The sequence below is a fragment of the Pyxicephalus adspersus genome, chromosome 1 (genome assembly GCF_032062135.1).
Source record: "Pyxicephalus adspersus chromosome 1, UCB_Pads_2.0, whole genome shotgun sequence".
NCBI classification, from domain to species: domain Eukaryota; kingdom Metazoa; phylum Chordata; class Amphibia; order Anura; family Pyxicephalidae; genus Pyxicephalus; species Pyxicephalus adspersus.
The window spans coordinates 43,358,816-43,377,862 of record NC_092858.1 but is presented as its reverse complement, the minus strand read 5'-3'; the positions used below and the strand labels follow the sequence as shown (position 1 = coordinate 43,377,862).

The 19,047-nt window shown below is 38.3% G+C and overlaps 1 protein-coding gene across 2 annotated transcripts; it reads right to left on the bottom strand.

Annotated features, from left to right (window-relative positions):
• On the bottom strand, nucleotides 1-17,414 carry SLC39A5 (solute carrier family 39 member 5). 2 transcript variants are annotated; one of them, XM_072408902.1, is made up of 12 exons: nucleotides 17,277-17,414; nucleotides 14,245-14,541; nucleotides 13,076-13,242; nucleotides 11,399-11,591; nucleotides 8,939-9,119; nucleotides 7,795-7,964; nucleotides 6,224-6,370; nucleotides 5,600-5,675; nucleotides 3,691-3,888; nucleotides 2,397-2,477; nucleotides 1,466-1,656; nucleotides 1-658 (listed from the first exon to the last, which is right to left on the bottom strand). In XM_072408902.1, the coding sequence occupies exons 1-12, from the start codon at nucleotides 17,277-17,279 to the stop codon at nucleotides 515-517; spliced, it is 1,848 nt and encodes a 615-aa protein (XP_072265003.1). In that variant the 5' UTR covers nucleotides 17,280-17,414; the 3' UTR covers nucleotides 1-514. The 2 variants fall into 2 exon arrangements, with proteins under 2 accessions (XP_072265003.1, XP_072265013.1); XM_072408912.1 differs by lacking the exon at nucleotides 17,277-17,414 and adding an exon at nucleotides 16,543-16,656.
• Between the last annotated feature and the right edge of the window lie 1,633 nt (nucleotides 17,415-19,047).

Sequence of the window (19,047 nt, the reverse complement as noted above, 5' to 3'; positions counted from 1 at the left end):
TGGAATTTTGTTTTTTTTATTAAAATAAAAAAATCTCCCAGGCTACTTTACTTCCCCTCCCACTTTCCTTGTACCTGCCATGTTCGGTTACACACAATCATTTTTAAAGCTTAAAATTTTACAGGTTAAACCCCATATAAAAAAGGGTTTTATTGTTAAAAGGAACATGCATGGGGTTTTAAGTTTACAGTATATAACAAGTTGCATGTCCTGTTATGTCGTGTAAGAGGTAATTTAGTGTTAGGAGTGCTACCTAAAGATGGCTTGACCTTCAATAGTATTGTGTTCACTGTACATCAGGTACTTCAGCACTTTTTTTTTTGTGTTTGTGGATAGGAATATGAAACCATCTAAACACTTCTCCTAAGGGCAGTAATAAAACGCAGTGGGATTTATTCACTAAATGGGGTTCAGGGAATGGGGTTTTTGTATAATAATCAACTTAACTACCCAACCTTCCAGTGTCCGGTAAAAACATGAATAATGTAATAAAGATAAACTGGCTATTCTTTCTCTATAAATCGAGAAACACCATTTGATCCTGGAACAGGGCAATGCACAACATAATACCACATCCGCACAGGAAGCCAGCACTGTGGAGGATGCAGTCCATTCCTTGGCAAAGGTTAGTGCTTTCACGGTGAAGCATTTGGGGCAGCTGAAAAGATGAAATCATGTAGTTATTGTATTTTTTTTTTTTTAAGTTCACTAAAAGCAAAAAAATTAAATCTCAAAAAGTGACATATACTTAAATACTTTTTTTTTTTGATAAAATGAGGAAGGTAAAACCTCTGTCAGGTTTAACTGCTAATCATTAGTCCCCTCATTTTCTGTTCTTGAGACAGCAAGTAGGATAAAACCTGCAACCATGGAGATGACAGGGGTTCTGGTTATTCCCTACTTCAAAATCTTCTTTACTTCCCTCTGTGTTGCCGTTTTGAGCATTTCTCTTACTTCCTGTCTTGACAACTTTTTTACCAGATAGGAAATGAAGGAATTCCTCCATTGGACCCTTGGCATTCACTAAAACTTTAACAAGGTTTTATTATATCCCAATTCCAGCCCAAAAAAAGTTTTGGGTATATATATATACTTTGCAGTAATTTTCTTGCTTTAGGTTTTGCTTATTTTGAACATGCTGGGCCTACTTCCTGAGGGGGAAATTAAACTTTTTGGTATGATGTGATACATAGATTGATATGGGACCTTTTATGTACTCTGTAAAACATTGTAGGATTTGTCAGCTTAACAAAAACCCTTTTAGCTGTTGGGTTTAAACAAGTACTAAAAAAATGTATTTGTTTCCACTCCATTCACCAACGGTATTTTAGATGAGTTCAAGCGAGGGCAATGCTGGACCCAGGACTCTTCTCATGGAAAGATGGAGAGGGTAAAGGATTAATGGGTCACAAAAGCCTAACGAAACCTCTCACATAGATTGACATAAAACCAATAAGTAACATACCATATCTACAAGTGCCACATATAGAAATATTCCAGCAGTCACAGCAAACATCCAGGGTGAGACTTGAGCAGAGCTTCTACTTGCTACAACTCCAACCAACATTCCTACATATGAGAGAAATGCTGACACCAGACTGAAGCAAAGGACCCTCTTTACAGGAACGCCAGCCTGCAGCAGGACCGCAAAATCACCTACAAAAAAATAAAAGAATGGTCAACTATAGTTAGTAAATTTTATATATTTTCTATATACAAATCGTTATCATACATTTTGTCATCCATACTCTTTCTAATATTTTTTTCATTATAAGGTTGAGTTGAAAAAATTTCTAAAAACATCTGCAAGTAAAATGTAATAAACATGGTCCTCTCAATCATACTGTGGTGTATGGTGTGTTTGAAGCAACTTTCAGATGCTGTGACATTGCCCTGTCTACACTTAATCACGCAGACTGAATGCTCTCCCTGCTATACCTGTAATTGCCCATATTTCACATAAAAAAATGCTTCTGCATGTACAAGAAAATAACTGTTGTGCTATAAATAAAGAGGCATGCATAAACTAGTCAGAGGTCATGATCTGCATGCTTGTTCCATGCCACAGACTACAAAAATTTTAAAAATTTTGGATCACAAAAACAGCCAAACAAACATTTTCAATAGAAGAGTTTAGTAAAGGCAACCTACATTTTTTTCTTGATACAAGTTTCCTAAAGCCCAACTCTAGTTTAAAATAAATCAATGCCCAGCACTACATAAAATAAAAGCAGCTCTCACTGCAGTACTAAGATTCTCCCCAACACAGCCCCCTGCAGACTCATAGGTTAAATGATATCTTCTTTAACCCACTCCCAGAATGTCATGGAACCTGAATTTTCAGCCCTCTCTTCATGCTGGTGAACCTAAAATTCAGACATTTTTTTTTTACTTACCAAGCTCATGAGGCAGTTCATGACAAAATACTGCAATGGTTGTGCTCAGGCCTCCAGGTATGCCTGCAGAAAAGGCTGCACCTGCAGAGAACAGAATACATTTACTGTGTATTGGCAACTTCATTTTACCACAACAGTCCACAGAACTTGTATATACTTTTTTACTGATTTATCATATAAGCTTTACATTTTATTTTTGAAATTACTTTTGAAATAACATTTTTTTAAATCTACAGCTTTCATTAAAACATAACATCATGGCCCTGCCAATGTTTAATCAGTTTTTATTCATTCATTAGTAAAGGCAGTGATGTCTGTTTGTGCCCCAAGCTACTTTCCAGTGCAGAGGTCAAGGATCAGGTCCTGGAAACATTGCTTGCACTTTTTTTTGGTAATTTGCAAAACCCATACATTGGGGCTGATTTATTAAAGCTCTCCCAGGCTGGAGAGGATTCACTTTCATCAGTGAAGCTGGGTGATCCAGCAAACCTGGAATGGATTTCTGAAAAAGTCATTTCATGTTTTTTAGCAAATCTTTTCATTCCTGGATCAGATCAATTCCACCTTTGCTGGATCACCCAGATTAACTGATGAAAGTGTATCCTCTCTAGCATTGGAGAGCTTTAAGGCCCCATTGTCCAGAAAACAGCAAGCTCCTTTGAAAAATCACTAACATGTATGTTTAGACCTTCTGAAAGTGTTTTGCTCCCTGTGCCCATGCTAGGTAGGTTTCCTCACTTGCTGTCATTGAGACAGAAAAAAGTTAAAAGCTTTTGGGGAGATTTACCTAAATTTCCAATTCTGAAGGCACAACAGGACGAATCACTAAAAATGGCCAACCAGAAATAAAACATGACCAGGGTTTTACTGTTCTCCATTCTATCCAGAACAAAATGAAAAACAAAAAGGTCACAAGCTCTTTAATGAGCTCAGCTGTAAAATTCACTGGATTTAATTAAAAAAAAATTTGAAATATAAAAAGTACCATAAGAGAATACCGGTTGTAGAATTTGGTAATACTGATCAGTGCCAAGCCTTGCATAAACGATATTTCAATTTATAGAGTAAGAAGATAACAAAGAAAAAGAAGAAAAAAGAAGGCTTTTTGCAGGGGCACTAAATTGTTATCTGATAAAACTTAATTGCTTAATTAAACGTATTTAATAAAATCGTGCATACGTGGTAACACTATACGCGATTTTATTAATATAATGAGAACGTTATGTTATATATGTTGACAAAACTTAATAAAAAAAAAATCTGGAGCTGAAGGCTATCAACCATATAAACTCACCTATTGCCAAGCCATCTGTGAAGTTATGTATTCCATCTCCAAGAAGGACCATCCATACAAACTCTGCGATACCCCCACTGGCTGCACTGTGTGAGTGTCCTGAGTGACAACGATGGCTGCTTTCTGTTTCTTCTACCTGAACGTCTTGTCTTTGCTGACTGTCAGCCAGTGCTCCAGAAGCTTCACAAAACTCAGGGTCTTGGGGTGGAAAACAAACAAACCTTACATTCTAAAATTACCTTAAAGATGAACTGTTGAATAAATAAAAAATAGGAATGCCATGAACATTCTTATTTTAGTTGTAAAGTGCAATGATTATGTGTCATGACTCACATTAAACAATTATCTTCTATCCTTTTCGTATTCTGATATCTGATTGTGATGAAATATTGCCCTTGAGCAGAGACTACAGTAATTTCAGTAATGTGTGATTATGGATTGCTGTGATGTAGCTATTCTTGCATAACATTGCATGATGCCAACAATTTTATATAATACAGACTTGAGTACACAAGCTTATTTGTTCTGAGAAACTATATTTAGCACACTCTTCAAATGGAGCCAGGTATTTACAGTTAGGTCCATAAATATTTGGACAGAGACAACTTTTTTCTAATTTTGGTTCTGTACATTACCACAAATAATTTTAAATGAAACAACTCAGATGCAGTTGAACTGCAGACTTTCATCTTTAATTCAGTGGGAGTTAAACAAAAAGATTGCATAAAAATGTGAGTAACTAAACCCTTTTTTTTTACCACAATCACTTCATTTCAGGGGCTCAAAAGTAATTGTCCCAGTGCCACTGGCAGCCATGCACGCCCAAGCCATCACACTGCCTCCGCCATGTTTTACAGATGATGTGCTATGCTTTGGATCATGAGCTGTTCCACGCCTTCTCCATACTTTTTTCTTGCCATCATTCTGGTAAAGGTTGATCTTGGTTTCATCTGTTCATAGAATGTTTTTCCAGAACTGTGCTGGCTTTTTTAGATGTTTTTTTTTTTTACCAAAGACCAATCTAGCCTTTCTATTCTTGATGCTTATGAGTGGCTTGCACCTTGCAGCGTTTTTTTCGTTTTTGCAGCTTAAGGATGGCTTGTTTCACCTACATGGAGAGCTTCTTTGACCACATGTTGTCTGTTCACAGCAAAATCTTCCACATACAAGCGCAAGCCCCCCCCCCCCAAATCAACTCCAGGCCTTTTATCTGCTTAATTGATAATGACATAAGGAAGGAATTGCCCACACCAATCCATGAAATAGTCTTTGAGTCAATTGTCCAATTACTTTTGAGCCCCTGAAATGAAGTGATTGTGTAAAAAAGGCTTTAGTTCCTCACATTTTTATGAAATCTTTTTGTTCAACCCACTGAGTTAAAGCTGAAAGTCTGCAGTTGAACTGCATCTGAGTTGTTTCATTTAAAATTAATTATGGTAATGTACAGAACCAAAATTAGAAAAAAGTTGTCTCTGTCCAAATTTTTTATGGACCTAACTAAATATGTGTAACCTTTATAATCTAACTAAAACCTATTTGTTGTGTTTTAGCTTTGCTGCTGGACCTAAAAACACTCCTATTCATCTTCATTCCATCGGGGGTGAGGGGGCTCTGTGGTCCATCAAGGGAAACTGAAATAGGCTGAAAACACTTCTGGGATGTCAGAGAAACTGTGTTTGTTAGTTCTCTTACAGAGACCACCCTCAGTCATGGATAGCAGAAGTGGTAGCAAGGCAGCAGCCACGGGAATACTACTCAAGGAGTGAGGTAAGTATTTGTGGAAGGGTACACCAGCAAACCTAGAAATAAATTATGTTTCTGAGTCTACTCAATATATGTGCCCACAATAAGTACACTTCATCCCTTAAAACAACAATGGTAGACGTCTGGTATATGTGGTTTTACTCACCAACAGGGTGTCCGAGCTCCCATAATACTGTGGTGCATCCTTCATCTGGTGCAGGCTTTTTCACTTGGGAACGTTTCTATTGATGGAAAGGGCACTTATATGTAAATAAATGAATAACCTACCTAAAGGGGAATTCCAATGTCTACTATGTTCACAAACAGTACAAAAGCCTTTTTCTTTAATTGTGGTATATACTTACATATGGTATCTAATTAAGTAACCCATGTTAAAGTGAATTGGATGGTAATGATGCCACTGATAGCATGTTGGTTAAGGTTTATGAGCTGTCATCGTAACTTTTCCTTTTCTGACGGCCAAGTCACCAACTTGGAACAGGCATTCAGCCATTGAAGTGGTGGACAACTAATACGCATATTCTTGTTCCAGAAAAGTGACATAGCAGGAAATATGATTGTAAGCTTTGGGTTCTATTGACTGTTTAAGGGGAATTATTTCCACTCATATTTTGATAAATGCAGCCAACTGTGTGCAAAGCATGACCTGTGAAGTGTGTGGAATAGTGTAAGGGAATTTCAAGAAGTGAGGTCTGTGCATTTAGTTCCTTTTACTGAAAGTCTGGCTATTTTGAGTAAAATATAAATCATTTAGATCTTGGACAGTCACCTTATGTCTTCTCTGCCTCAAGACTCCCAGGAGGCTTTCAATAAGGAACAGTACATAGATACCTCCAAGCACACTCAATCCTTTTAGTACAGGTTCCAAAGAATGTGATCCATTAAAATGACTGGACTCCCTGTGATCTTCCTGAGACTGCAAAATAATAGAAATATAATTAATTCACAATATATTCACAACTCTAAACTCTAAAAAATAAGGGATTGCAGATTATTATTATTAATATTATTAATAACCTTCCCAGCGATAACCCCGAGTGTGACTTGGGGTAAAAAAAAGATGCTGAAAGCGGTAACCTCGAGTCACACTCGGGGTAGCTAAAACAATTATAAAAAATGATAAATAGAGCCTTACCTGGTCCGCCGATGTCCTCTCGCATCCTCTGGCTGGCGTCAGGGGCGCAACGAAAATTTCAAATTATTTTCTATTGCATTTAATACAAAATAACTGTATTGAATGCAATACAGTCGATTTATATGTCTAAAAACAGTACATTGTCTTTCATGAAAATTTATTTGCTAGCATAATATATTAGTATGAGTATAATATTTATTAAAAAAAATATATATTTTTTTTAATTTATCATTTTGATATGATTTTTTTGTTTCAAACTTAAATATACTCATACTATTATATTATGCTGTAAAATTCATTTTCATGAAAAACAATGTTCTGCTTCTATATAGACATACTAATCTGGAGGGGAATGAACCGCCCAGGAGGTTAAACAGTATTTATTTAGCCCAATGTATTACGCAGCGCTGTACAATAAATAGGGGTTGCAGACAGATATAAACAATGACTCAAGAGGAGAGGTCCCTGCCCTGAAGAGCTTACAGTTTAAGAGATTAGACCCCACTCACCTGTCTTGTACCCCACTCCTTTGCCACTCTCTTTTCTTGTGATTTACTCCCCATCCTTCTCCTTCATCCACCTCATTTCTGCTTCACTCCCCTCCCTTCTTCATCCACCTCATTCCTTCTTCACTTTTCACTTTACTCCTTAGCTCTCTTCTCCTTCGCTCACCTCACTCCTCTTTAACTCCCCTGCTTCAACTATACCTCATCATCTACTTAGTTCCCTCCTCCTCCTTCACACACCTCCTTCACCCTAAACTTATCTCCTTTTATCTACAGCAGGGGTATCCAACAGGTGGATCGCGATCTACTGTTAGATCGCAAAGGCAACGCGAGTAGATTGCGGAGCCCTGCCTTTCAAAATAAACTCTATCGCGCACAGGAGTTATTAAGTCCCTGTCCCTTCCTAGCATGCCTACCATTAGTCGAGAAAAAACAGCTTTAACTAGTAATAACTGTACTAAGATGTTTCCTTTATCAAAACATTTTATCAGGGTTGTTCACCAAAGCAATGTACAAAGTAATATGTATAACCAATAGAGAGATAATCTGTTGTAAGGTCACATTAGTGTTAGATGAATTGTGATTGGTTGCTATTATATACTACACTTTTGATTTTAGTTTAGGATATTCTGTCTTGCTTAGTAACCCTATATGTTTTTCTATATGCAGAAAAGTAGCACTATGAAATATTTGACATACATGTGGCAGAAGGTGTAGTAAAGCATCACCACAGAGAGTCCCCACAGCTAAGGCCACCAGGAACCTAAGCAGGTATCGGAAGAGAGGACGTCTTAGAAGTGGGACAAACGCCACAGCCAGCAGTGAAGGGGCACTGATCACAGTGATAGCAAGTGTCCCCCAGCCCAGCACTGGAAAACAGAAGAAAGTGTGAATGAGTACAATAAACAATCATAGCATTCATACTCCATTAGAAATATGATACAAAAGTGATAGTGATGATGATGTGCATGTGTACGTTCAGGTGGTAGTATACCAGCTATCTCTCCTCCTTTCAATTTATTCCAAGATAAACATCTCAGTTTTGTGAGCAGCTATTTTGTATGTTCTGCAGACACAGTTACCTATTGTCAATGGATCATTTTTGCATGACATTTTTTGTATGGAAACATTCTTTCATTAGCAACTCACTGTAGCTAGATATCCAAAATGTAAACTTCCCCCAAACAAATTATACAGTACACCATAGCTTTCCATTGGTCTTCAACCAGGCTTTCCATTGGTCTTCAACTAAAACCACATGTTTAAAGTAAAGCCTATCGGTTGCTGTATCAGCTGGCAAGACAGAGGAGGAACCATTAAAATGGCCACTTTTACAAACAAAAACCTCTATTCTATTTCCATTGCTGATCCCTTTGCTGGTTTACCAGCAGACATGGAGAGGGGGCATATGAGCATTCCCAATTCACTGGCTACCTATACAGCCGATCAGAACAAGCAAAAGATTGCAGCTTTTTTACCTATACACTAATTCAATAGCAGATCTATGGAAAGATGGCTATCAATATGTTGGAGCGGAGGACTGTGGAAAACCTTTCTACAGAATATTCTAAGCACTATTCCTTTAACTTCATATATTAATTAAAATATATAGCATTTTGTACTTAGCATATCATGTAGGCCATAGATGGAAACCATAACTCCCGGCAAAATGATTAACTTTCTTAATTAGTTTAAAGCTGAAATTTCCATATCTTGTTTAAATAGAACACGACAAGAAATACACAGGTCAAGTGTGGGTTGGGTTTTCATCAGCACCGTGGACTTTTAAAAGTTAAATGTGAAATTCTTTTACAGAAAGCAAGGAATTTACTACATACCACACCTTTTAGTAGGGACTGCTGGGTATAGGTCACTTCATGGGCCAGCTGATCGCGGTGTTTGATGCACACACGGCTGTCGATCTGGTAGAGGAGTGCTGGGCATAGCAGAGTGAACTGTTGAGGTGTGATCTCCGATACCCAGCCAAGCCCAAAGTTCAACAGCAACTGGGTCACATTTAGGCACTGCAGAAGAGAGAAAACAACACAAATAGTAAGAGTAACAGTTGTCTGGACATGTGTGTGTTTTTGTTTTTTTACATCAGACAACAAACAACACAAGTACCAACTCAAAAGTACTCAAAAGACAGGCCCTCTTTAATGTGTTGTACATGAATAAAGGCTAACCAGAGCAATACTATAGCAGGGTTATAAAAGAAACTCAACATAAAAAGTACTATCAACAAGATAAATATTTTTACTGCAGTTTAAAGTCCAAACAAGTAAATAATTATGAGAGGCACAACAAGAACTTTCTATTGAAAGCTTTAGCGGTTTTCACAGCTGTTGAATCTGCTATTGATTTTGTGTCATTTTGTAAAATTGCTCTGTGATAGAGGCTGAATATAGCGAACCCTTTTTATAATGCTAATGCTACTGCTTATCGCTAGTATTTGCAGCAGGAATACTAAAAATTTGATCCTAATATATTACAAAATATAAAGTACCGGTAATCTGCTTGAGGAATGCTGCATTGTTTTTTTTTGGATGCTACATGTACAGTTTTTTACTTCTGCCCTCTCTATTGACTTGAGTTGGTGCCATATGCAATTGTGCAAGAATTGGCATGGAATTTTTACAACCAATTTCAATAGTAAAAAAAGTGAATAAAAGGTAGCACTGGTAGGCTGTTGCAACAGCTTGGATCTGCAGTGACAAGTAGTTGCCTGGGAGCAGTAAATATCGCCAGCTTGAGCATATCCTTAGATTTGAGTGTTAAGGTTGAAAAATTTGCCAAAGGATTACCAACTACCATAGCTCCAATTACCATACTACTGTGACATAGGAAGTGATGGAAATCCAAAATTCTGAGGTCACCCAAAAATTCTTTAAGTGACACGTTGGTCAGGGTACAACTGTCTAAGAATAAAACTTTTGGGAGATTTCCTCTAACTTCCAGTTGTATCTCTATCCTATCCAAATCTGAAAACCTTTTTAGCTATATTTCGTACATTTTAGTAATTTAAAGTTAGAGAACGAATCACTCCAAACACTCAGCATTAGTTTCCAGAATTTTTTTCTCAGGGAGCACACACTGTAAACATTAAATAATTAAATACTAGATTGTAAGCTCTTTGGGGCAGGGTTCTCTTCTCCTGTATCACTGTCTGTATTAGTCTGTCATTTGCAATCCCTATTTAATGCAACAGGGCTGCGTAATATGTTGGCGCTATAAAAATCCTGTTTAATATTAATAATAATAATAATAAAAATTAAATCAGGACAATTGTATACAGTAAGGCATGATGATATCAATCTTCTGGATTTTAGATTACCGTATTTTTCGGACCATAAGACGCACTTTTTTTCCTCCTAAAGTGGGGGGAAAATCAGGGTGCGTCTTATGGTCCGAATGCAGAGGTACAGGGGCATATTTTTTTACTTACCTGTGTCCCCGCCGGTCCTCTGTCTGTTTTCCTCCTGTGTTCCAGCGTGCGGCACTTGTGCCCGCCCACGAAAGCGGCGCCGATTGATTTGATGAATGCTGATCGGCGCCGCCTTCGTGGGTGGGCACAAGTGCCCCACGCTGGAACACAGGGGAACACAGGAGGAAAACAGACAGAGGCTGACAGCAGCCAGTGTCTGTGTTGCTCCTCTGTGTTCCTCCTCTGTTCCTCCTCCAAAAGCTTTCTACTCTGTCCCAAGAGCAAAGTGAGTACATTTTGAGAATTTTTACTTTCTACCTTTATCTATTTCACATCTGCCACATAGCCAGGGATGTTTCCAGTTCCCAGAATGATTTTTTTCCCTCGGTTACACTTTGGGAGTGCCCACTCCATTCTGTTCCCCCATACAATATTCTTGCTTTGCTAGTCACTGAACATGCTTTGTGATGTGTAGGAGGTCGGGATAAAGCAGAATTAGGGCACACAGGAGGAAAACAGACAGAGGCTGACAGCAGCCAGTGTCTGTGTTCCTCCTCTGTGTTCCCCTGTGTCCCAGCGTGCGGCACTTGTGCCCGCCCATGAAGGCAGCGCCGATTGATTTGATGAATGCCGATCGGCGCCGCCTTCATGGGCGGGCACAAGTGCCGCACGCTGGATCTCAGGGGAAATCAAATGAATTTTTTTTTTCTTGTTTTCCCGTGCGGAAAACCTGGTGCGTCCTATAGTCCGGAGCGTCTAATGGTCCGAAAAATACGGTACTTTCCCTGGGTATAAAATGAACATGGAAGCAATATGTTACTTTTCCAGAATTAAAGATAAATCTAGCAACTGAAAAAAAAAAAGCTAAAAGTAACTTACATCCTCATGCTGGTGGGTGTTCTCTGACTCATGAAACTGTAGCAGTTGCTTCAAAATTGCTTTGTGTGACCAATTACTGTGCTGTGGATATACATAATCCATTTCACCATCTGGCACTGTGGGTTTGCTGTGATCTGGCTCGATCTTTGTAGTATGTTGAGTATTATGTGTTACATCTGAGCTGGTGTTCACCCTGTCCTCCCACAGAAAAAAAAGAACATATATACAATACACAGTCAGAATGACAAACAGCAAACGGTTTAAAATAGAAGCAAACAACGACACCATACTCATCGTAATATTACAAAAGCTTAAAATCTTAGAAGTGAATGTGTGCAGCTTTTTCCTCTGATAGGTAAACCATACAATGTATGTGTATGCCATGTAGTGTTTGCACATTTTTTTTCTAGTTCACACTACCCCTTAGTGCCTTGGGAATTTTTCAAGGCACCCTTGGCCAATACCCAAAATACAGAACTCCCATCCAGACATTAGTGTTGACCTCTACTTGGCCATCACATTGCTCCCACAACCAGACTTCGGAACAAGGGGCTTTGGGGACGGCTGTGGGGAAGCCTTATAACCCAAACTACCCTTGTAACTTACCGGTATGTCATCCAACAAGAACCAGTTTGGATAGAAGGTCTTCTTGCTGTCTGATCAGCACCGCACTTGTTTGAGAAATGTTGGAGCAATGCGACATGGAGCAGTAGCAGGATTTGGATACTGACTGATACTCATCTGCTCTGGTTTTACATTTCACTCAAGTTGCCAGCATATTATATAATATAGGTCAGGGAATGGAAAATCCTGGGCTCCCAGTCTGACCATTCAAGATGGTTGAAGACTAGAAAAAGGAAAAGGCTAAAGGAAGAAGGTGGTGGTATTTGCGATAGAATGGAGACGTGAAGTATAAATAGAGTGAAGTGTAAATAGAGTTTTGTTAGCTTTAATGATATACAATTTGTTATGACACATTATATATATATATATATATATATATATATATATACACAACACAAGTATATCATAAATCACTGTCATTTTTGTCTTTTGTTTAATTACTTTGTTAATCCACTGCTGCTAATCTTTTGCAGGATCTGTGCAGCCACTTCGTGTCTACAAGCACTTTAACAATTGCTGCATGGTCTTTCTCAAGACAGGTCCCCGATGGCAAAAAGAAAAAAAAAAAAAAAAGAAAAGGGGTCTAGCACCTGCTGCAGTATCCATCAATCTATATATACAGTATTCGCCTGTTTTGTTAACACTGTCAGCCAAGATCTTTCCAAAATTCATTACTTGGAAAGTATGCTAAACAATGATGCATACCAAGTGCCTAATTACAGTGTGGGATAGGTACAACGAATATTACATATTATAAACTGGGTGGCATCATGGCTAGCACTCTTGCCTTTGCAGCACTAAGGTCACAGGTAGCTAGATTCTTGGCCTGGACACTATCTGTACACTATCCCATGTGTGCGTGGGTTTCCTTCTACATCCCAAACATGAAAAATGAAATGGCCCTAGACTGTGGTAATGACATATGACTATGGTAGGTCCATCAGATTGTGAGCTCCTCTAAGGGACGGTTAGTGACACGACTACAGACTTTGTAGCGCTGAATTATATGTTGGTGCTATATAAATACAAGATAACAGTAATATTAATGTTCACCTCTTAATCTGCTCATCCTCTGCTCTCTCTTTTATCCCAGAAGTGGAAGCGACTGATGAATGTTCCTGGCTGGAGTGGATGTGTTTGTGTTTTTTTTCCTGGACATCCAGAATATCCAAGTGGGAGACGTGATCATGGCCTAGCTCTGTATGGCTGATCTGTACAACCTGCAGGAAAATAGTAAACAGAATCATTTACTGTGCAACACTGTGCTAGTAGTGGCGCTGTGTAGGCGCTATAATGCTATACAAACTATACATATCATAAGAAGAGAACCAGCATGCTTCATTTTCCAGCATCTTCATTGGCCCAATCCAGGGAAGTTTAGATATTTGGGTTGATTTACAAAAAGGAGCAGAGACTGTTCAACTTGCAAAGTGAATGTTAGCGAATAGGGTGAAGCTGTGTTTGTTTTGAATTGGCAATTATGTGTCAGGGAGCTTAATAACAAAATGCATTTTTTTTTGCACATTTGGTGAACATTTTATGCATTAATATTCAGTTTGAAAAAAATATTATACAGCCTTCAAAGTAAGTAAAGCTAAAGTAACAATCTTGTCAGTAGGTCTACTGTATTACATAACGGTACAACTACAGATGTAACAGATGCTGTTGTTGTAGGGTAACAAAGAGCTGTGATCTGCAAGTGAACAGTATTATTAAAAATAAACAGGATTTATATAGGGTCAACATATTACGCAGCGCTGTACAATAAATAGGGGTTGCAAATGACAGACAATGACACAGGAGGAGAGGACCCTGCCCTGAAGAGCTTACAATCTAGGATCAATTTTTCTATACCCATTATTCCTTTTCCTTTAAAAAGAAGAATACCTACTAGTAGTCTCTGGACTAGGTAGGTAGGACTGACAACACTCAGCCCAATAAATGTTGTGTGTTGTCAGCCCTCAACAGAATTTAGGAGTTGAATGCATTTCTGGTAAATCAGCAGTCATTTTCCTTCTACTTGCAAGATCATTACAGGGATAAAGTGTGGGGAAATGGCACATATTGTAGCTATGTGCTATATATGTTTTTTTTTTTTACCCTAGCATGCACTTTAAATATAAAATGCAATTTCCCCCCATTTATATTTGTTGTATCAATGTAACCATTTATTGGTCCGTGTATTCATTTTTCATGTGTTATGTATGAATGAGGACATTTACCTGTACTTTACCGAGCCCGAGATTTTTCAGTAGCAGCGTGAGACCCTGATAGGTCAATGTGTTATTTTCACCATACAAGTGAAACAGCTGCTGGAGGTAAAATCCTTGCTCCTTCTCCGCCTCCTCCAGGGAGGTGACATTACTTTCATTTGCTGTCCTGACCAAAAGGCCTTGTTTAGGGGGCTCGTGTCTGCCTGAAGTGACATTCTGAAAGTGTGATTTGTTCTGACATGCAGAGAATGAGCAGAATATCCAGAGGGTGGAAACAAGGACAAGCCAGACCCTGTGGAACAGCATCTGAAAGAAAATAAACTATTACTTAATAAGAGCATAATTATGGCCTGTTCATATTGTATTCATTTGTATGGTTGGCAGTATTAAAAATTGTATTTATTTTTGATAGGAAATAAAAAATATTTATTCCAGCCAATAGGGGAAGCCCGGGTTTTCACATGGTAAGCATTGCAACACATCAATGGCTTATTGTAGGTTTTATTTAGAACAAAATACATCACTCTAAACCCTGATTGTATGGCTATGTACACACATGCATTAATTGTCGTTAGAAAAGATCTTTCACAATCCTTTCCAACGGCAAATGACTGCACGATTCATTAACGAGTGCTGTACATACAGCGCTGTTTTGCTCTTTGGAGAGGGGAGAAGTACGGAGTGGCACCCCGCTGTGCTCTCTCCCTCTTCACTTCCACCAAGACGGTCGTTTCGATGACAGACAATGAGCACTGTACACACACATGATCCTCGTCTGATATCAGCCCTGAGCCACACGAGATTGGTCGTGTCTACGTAGCCTAAGTGTACATATAAAAATATATTTTAGGTAAAGGTCCACCGCTATTACACTACATAGCTGTATGACTCAGGCCTCTTTGACTTTACATACTGCATACTTGTTTCAGCTCACACAGTACTGAAGTCAGAAAGCCAAGAAACTAGCAAGCTCAGACAGAGGTCTGCTGTGAGCCTCTATTGTTCTCTAACTATAGAATTACCTTTAAAAATTATCAAAAAATTGTAAAAAAAAATACTCAATTTAAAAATGTGTAAACCTTTTGAATTTTTATATGTTAGAAACAAAAAATAATAATATAAAAACTAAGCAAAACCTATTACCCAAGAGAGCACTGAACACATCTCTATAGCTGTCTGCACATACTTGGCCAATGGCCCTTATGTACAACTGAGACCTCACATACAGTAAAACTATGTACAGATTCTTAATAATTATCGTTAGCAATTGTGTGACAAAAGAAACTAACTAGAACTGTACAAACAGGCTGCTCAGATACTGCTGACTCCAAGCCTTTTCTAGGAGGGGTAGGTGTGGGGGGAATTATTGAGAGGCCCCCTGCTGTTGGGGTAGTCATTTGTTTAGTAATTTGGTATTTAGCTTCCCAATGAAGAGAATGTGGCAGAGCACCTCCATTTGTCCTCCCTCCTCTATAGAACAGAAACTGCCCTGTCTACTGTCACTAGAAAAGATCTCTAACAATCTCTTCCTGTGACAATGGTTACACATTAGTATGTATATTTACTTCTGCAAATATGAAAGCTTATTTACAGAAAAAGTTGTGTAAATGTGAAATAAATGTTAACTAAAGTTGCACAAAATGTAAATAATATGAATATTTATAGTTAATACAGAGTTTATCCAAGAAGAATCACATTGCCTTGGGAATCAGGAAGGAGCAAATGAGTCCCATGTTCTAGAAGGGTTTACCTCTAGATCAGCTGTAAGTTTAGGGATCTGAGGATTTATTTATTTAAAAATTATGAAACTATGTAACTGAAGTTGTGGTGTAATAGATCTGTAATACAATAATATTCAGCTTTGGATAGAGCTGATTTCATAGGGAAAGTTTCCCTACTTCTGTCCCAATACTGATGGTTGCTAAGCCAAAGCTCAAGGAATGCAGAACAACATCCCCCAAACACTTTTATATAGAATAGGCCGATCTTTGACACCAAGAAATAAAAATTACAAACATTTTCCCAAACAAAAAGTAACAGATGCTCCATCTATTCCCCACAATATCTAAATAATAAAGATAGGTACCAGCTATACATAAATACATCTACAGGATGAATTAGGTAAATCACACTTTATGGGACACGCAGTACGAAACAAAGCTTCAGAAATACCAACTTTGCAGTAGTCTAAAAATGGTAAGTGGTTTAACAAACACACAAACCCAAAGAAAAACAATATTTTTAACAATACTGGGATTCTGTCTCCATACTGGACCATTATTGGGATATGTATGGGGTGACGCTTACCAGTTGTGCCTGAAGTTTGTTGAATGGAATCAGGCTTTAGCCCTTGTAGATGTTCCTTCCTGCTCCACAGGCAAGCTGACACATCTCCCACCCTCATTCACTTCTAAACTGTGCTGGCCAATGTGTTTGCTTTTCAAGACCAACATTTGGCCATTGGAAAACAGATTTAGCCTTGAATGGGGGAGGGTGCAGAAAGCTGGCTCATACTTCTATAGACAAGTTAATGTTTACTATACTCATCAAAACATTTTTCAATTTTAGCCTACACTCTAGCAATTATTTTTTTGGAACTGGTAGCAAACATTTTTAGACATAAAGATTTAGCATTTTATTTAACAAAGAATAAAGACTGATGGTGAATAATTTGCACAGTTGTGAAATGGTTGGCTGACAAAGATGGTCTCATGTCTGTGCAGTGTCACAAACTTGTGCAAATGTTAATCTGCATGTACATTGTAGTTGCATAACAGTCATGCTGATCCTCTAACTTCAGTACTGAATCACTGATCTACCACAAGCATGCAACAAATAGAACTACTGACCAGCATGCTGATTGCAGGTCAGTGACAAAGTATTGATGCAAATAATCAGATTGCTTGCCAAGGAACTAGTATTTCCAAAAGGCAATCAGCTTAGGCAGCCTCCATATTTCTCTTTTGTCATGTTTACTGTTGCAGCACCATATATTCAGAAACATCAAATTAGGTAAAGATCAGCTGCAAATCCATATTTACCATTGTGTAGAGATCAGCTCTGCAATCTTCTCTTCTGCTGCATTGGCATCATATAAAATCTAATCCAGGCAAATAAAGTGATAATCACACCAGGTTTAACTTCCTCTCGTACAGGTAAAGTGAATCTGCCCACATTCCAAAAGGTCAAGTTTCATCTGCCAGGAAGTGATCGTATGCGACACTGCTGCCACTCACTGGGAAAACTAGCTCTAACTAGCAGCGTCAGGTCATACACACAACCGGTTAGGAAGCAGCGTCAGTTACTAAGTTAGATGAACACCATTTGTGTTGCATCTTGCATGCTAAATGCACTGATTCTGACATGTATTTTTAATACATTTCTTTGTGTTACAGTTCAATTTTCTCACTTACATCATTGTAAAGTGTTGAAGTGCATTGTGATAAGTTTATTTGCGCCATGTTACATTTTCAACCAGCTTTGAGGGTGTTAGTTTGAACTGGGCCTTATTAGAAACAATTGATTGCATTGTTATGGGCTTGCATTACACCATTTTTTACATTATAATAAAGGGTGGGTAACCTTTTTATATAATTATTATTTATTTAATTTAAAGGAAAGGAACCATCCCCTTCCTCCTTTAATGACATGGCAGTAAAGACTGAATGGGCACATTTTTTTCAGTAATGTCACCTGATCTCATGCCTGGGCAAAATCCATAAAAAGATGACAGCACCCACTGTCCAATAAACGCCGGAAAGAAGGAAGATGGGACAGCACAGGACTGACCGGGATAGCAGAGGAATCAATGGCTTTCCACGCATACAGGTAGATGTCTTCTTTTTTTTTAAATTTCACTTTAAGCATGCTAATAAAGTCTGCAGTTTTCAGGCAAATATGTAAAAACTCTCCAACAATCTCTGTATACTGGATCCCTGAAAAGCTGAAAATAGGCTTCCAGTGGGAGTACACTTGGATCTGAACAATGGAGAAAATTGGTCTAGAACCATTAGGATTATGATGGAGTGAAAGAATATAATAAAGTGCTTTCTGTAAACCCACCTTTATATATTCTCTCACTAGGAATATCCACTTCTAGCCTGACCGACCGCCACATCCTGGCGAGCATCTAGAGAGCTTTTTTGTACTGCTGATGATTGACTTGACCAAGCAGTGGTATCAGTCTCATAGCTAAGTGATAGAATGGTTTTGGTCAGGGGCATACTTCTAGCCACAGCAGATCCTGTGATGACTTTTAGGAAATCCATCCCAGGTTTGCTGGATCACCCAGCTTTGCTGATGAACGTGTATCCTATCCAGCCTTGCAGAGCTGTAATAAATCAGGTAACATTACCTTCTTGTTCCTTTTGATGCCACTCTTCTGAAACAGGATGATAGAATTGGACAAGGTCTTGACTGGGGATGAATTGAATATAAAAGGTGTATATAAGCAAAATAGTGGACAGAATACCCCTTCTGAAACAGGATGATAGAATTGGACAAGGTCTTGACTGGGGATGAATTGAATATAAAGGGTGTATATAAGCAAAATAGTGGACAGAATACCTGTTTTACTGACCAGGGGTGCTTGCAGACTGTATATAAACACACACACATTTATAAGTATTTCCTCTCATGGTATTATGCATAAATTACACTAATCAACATGGCTGCTTTGAGAATTTTACCTTCAATGTTGGCTTTAGGTGGACTTAATTGCTTGACTTGTTATGTGTTCTTCCCTCCTCCTCCTCCTCAACATTCTATAGATGAAACCGCCTCAATCTCATGATGGAATATTGTTCTGTCATC

Coding starts and splice junctions, on each gene's coding strand:
- SLC39A5 (XM_072408902.1), bottom strand. Junction 6,371..7,794: donor TACTACACCTTCTGCCACAT/GTATGTCAAATA, acceptor ATTATTTTGCAG/TCTCAGGAAGATCACAGGGA. Junction 5,676..6,223: donor TGAGGCAGAGAAGACATAAG/GTGACTGTCCAA, acceptor TTCCATCAATAG/AAACGTTCCCAAGTGAAAAA.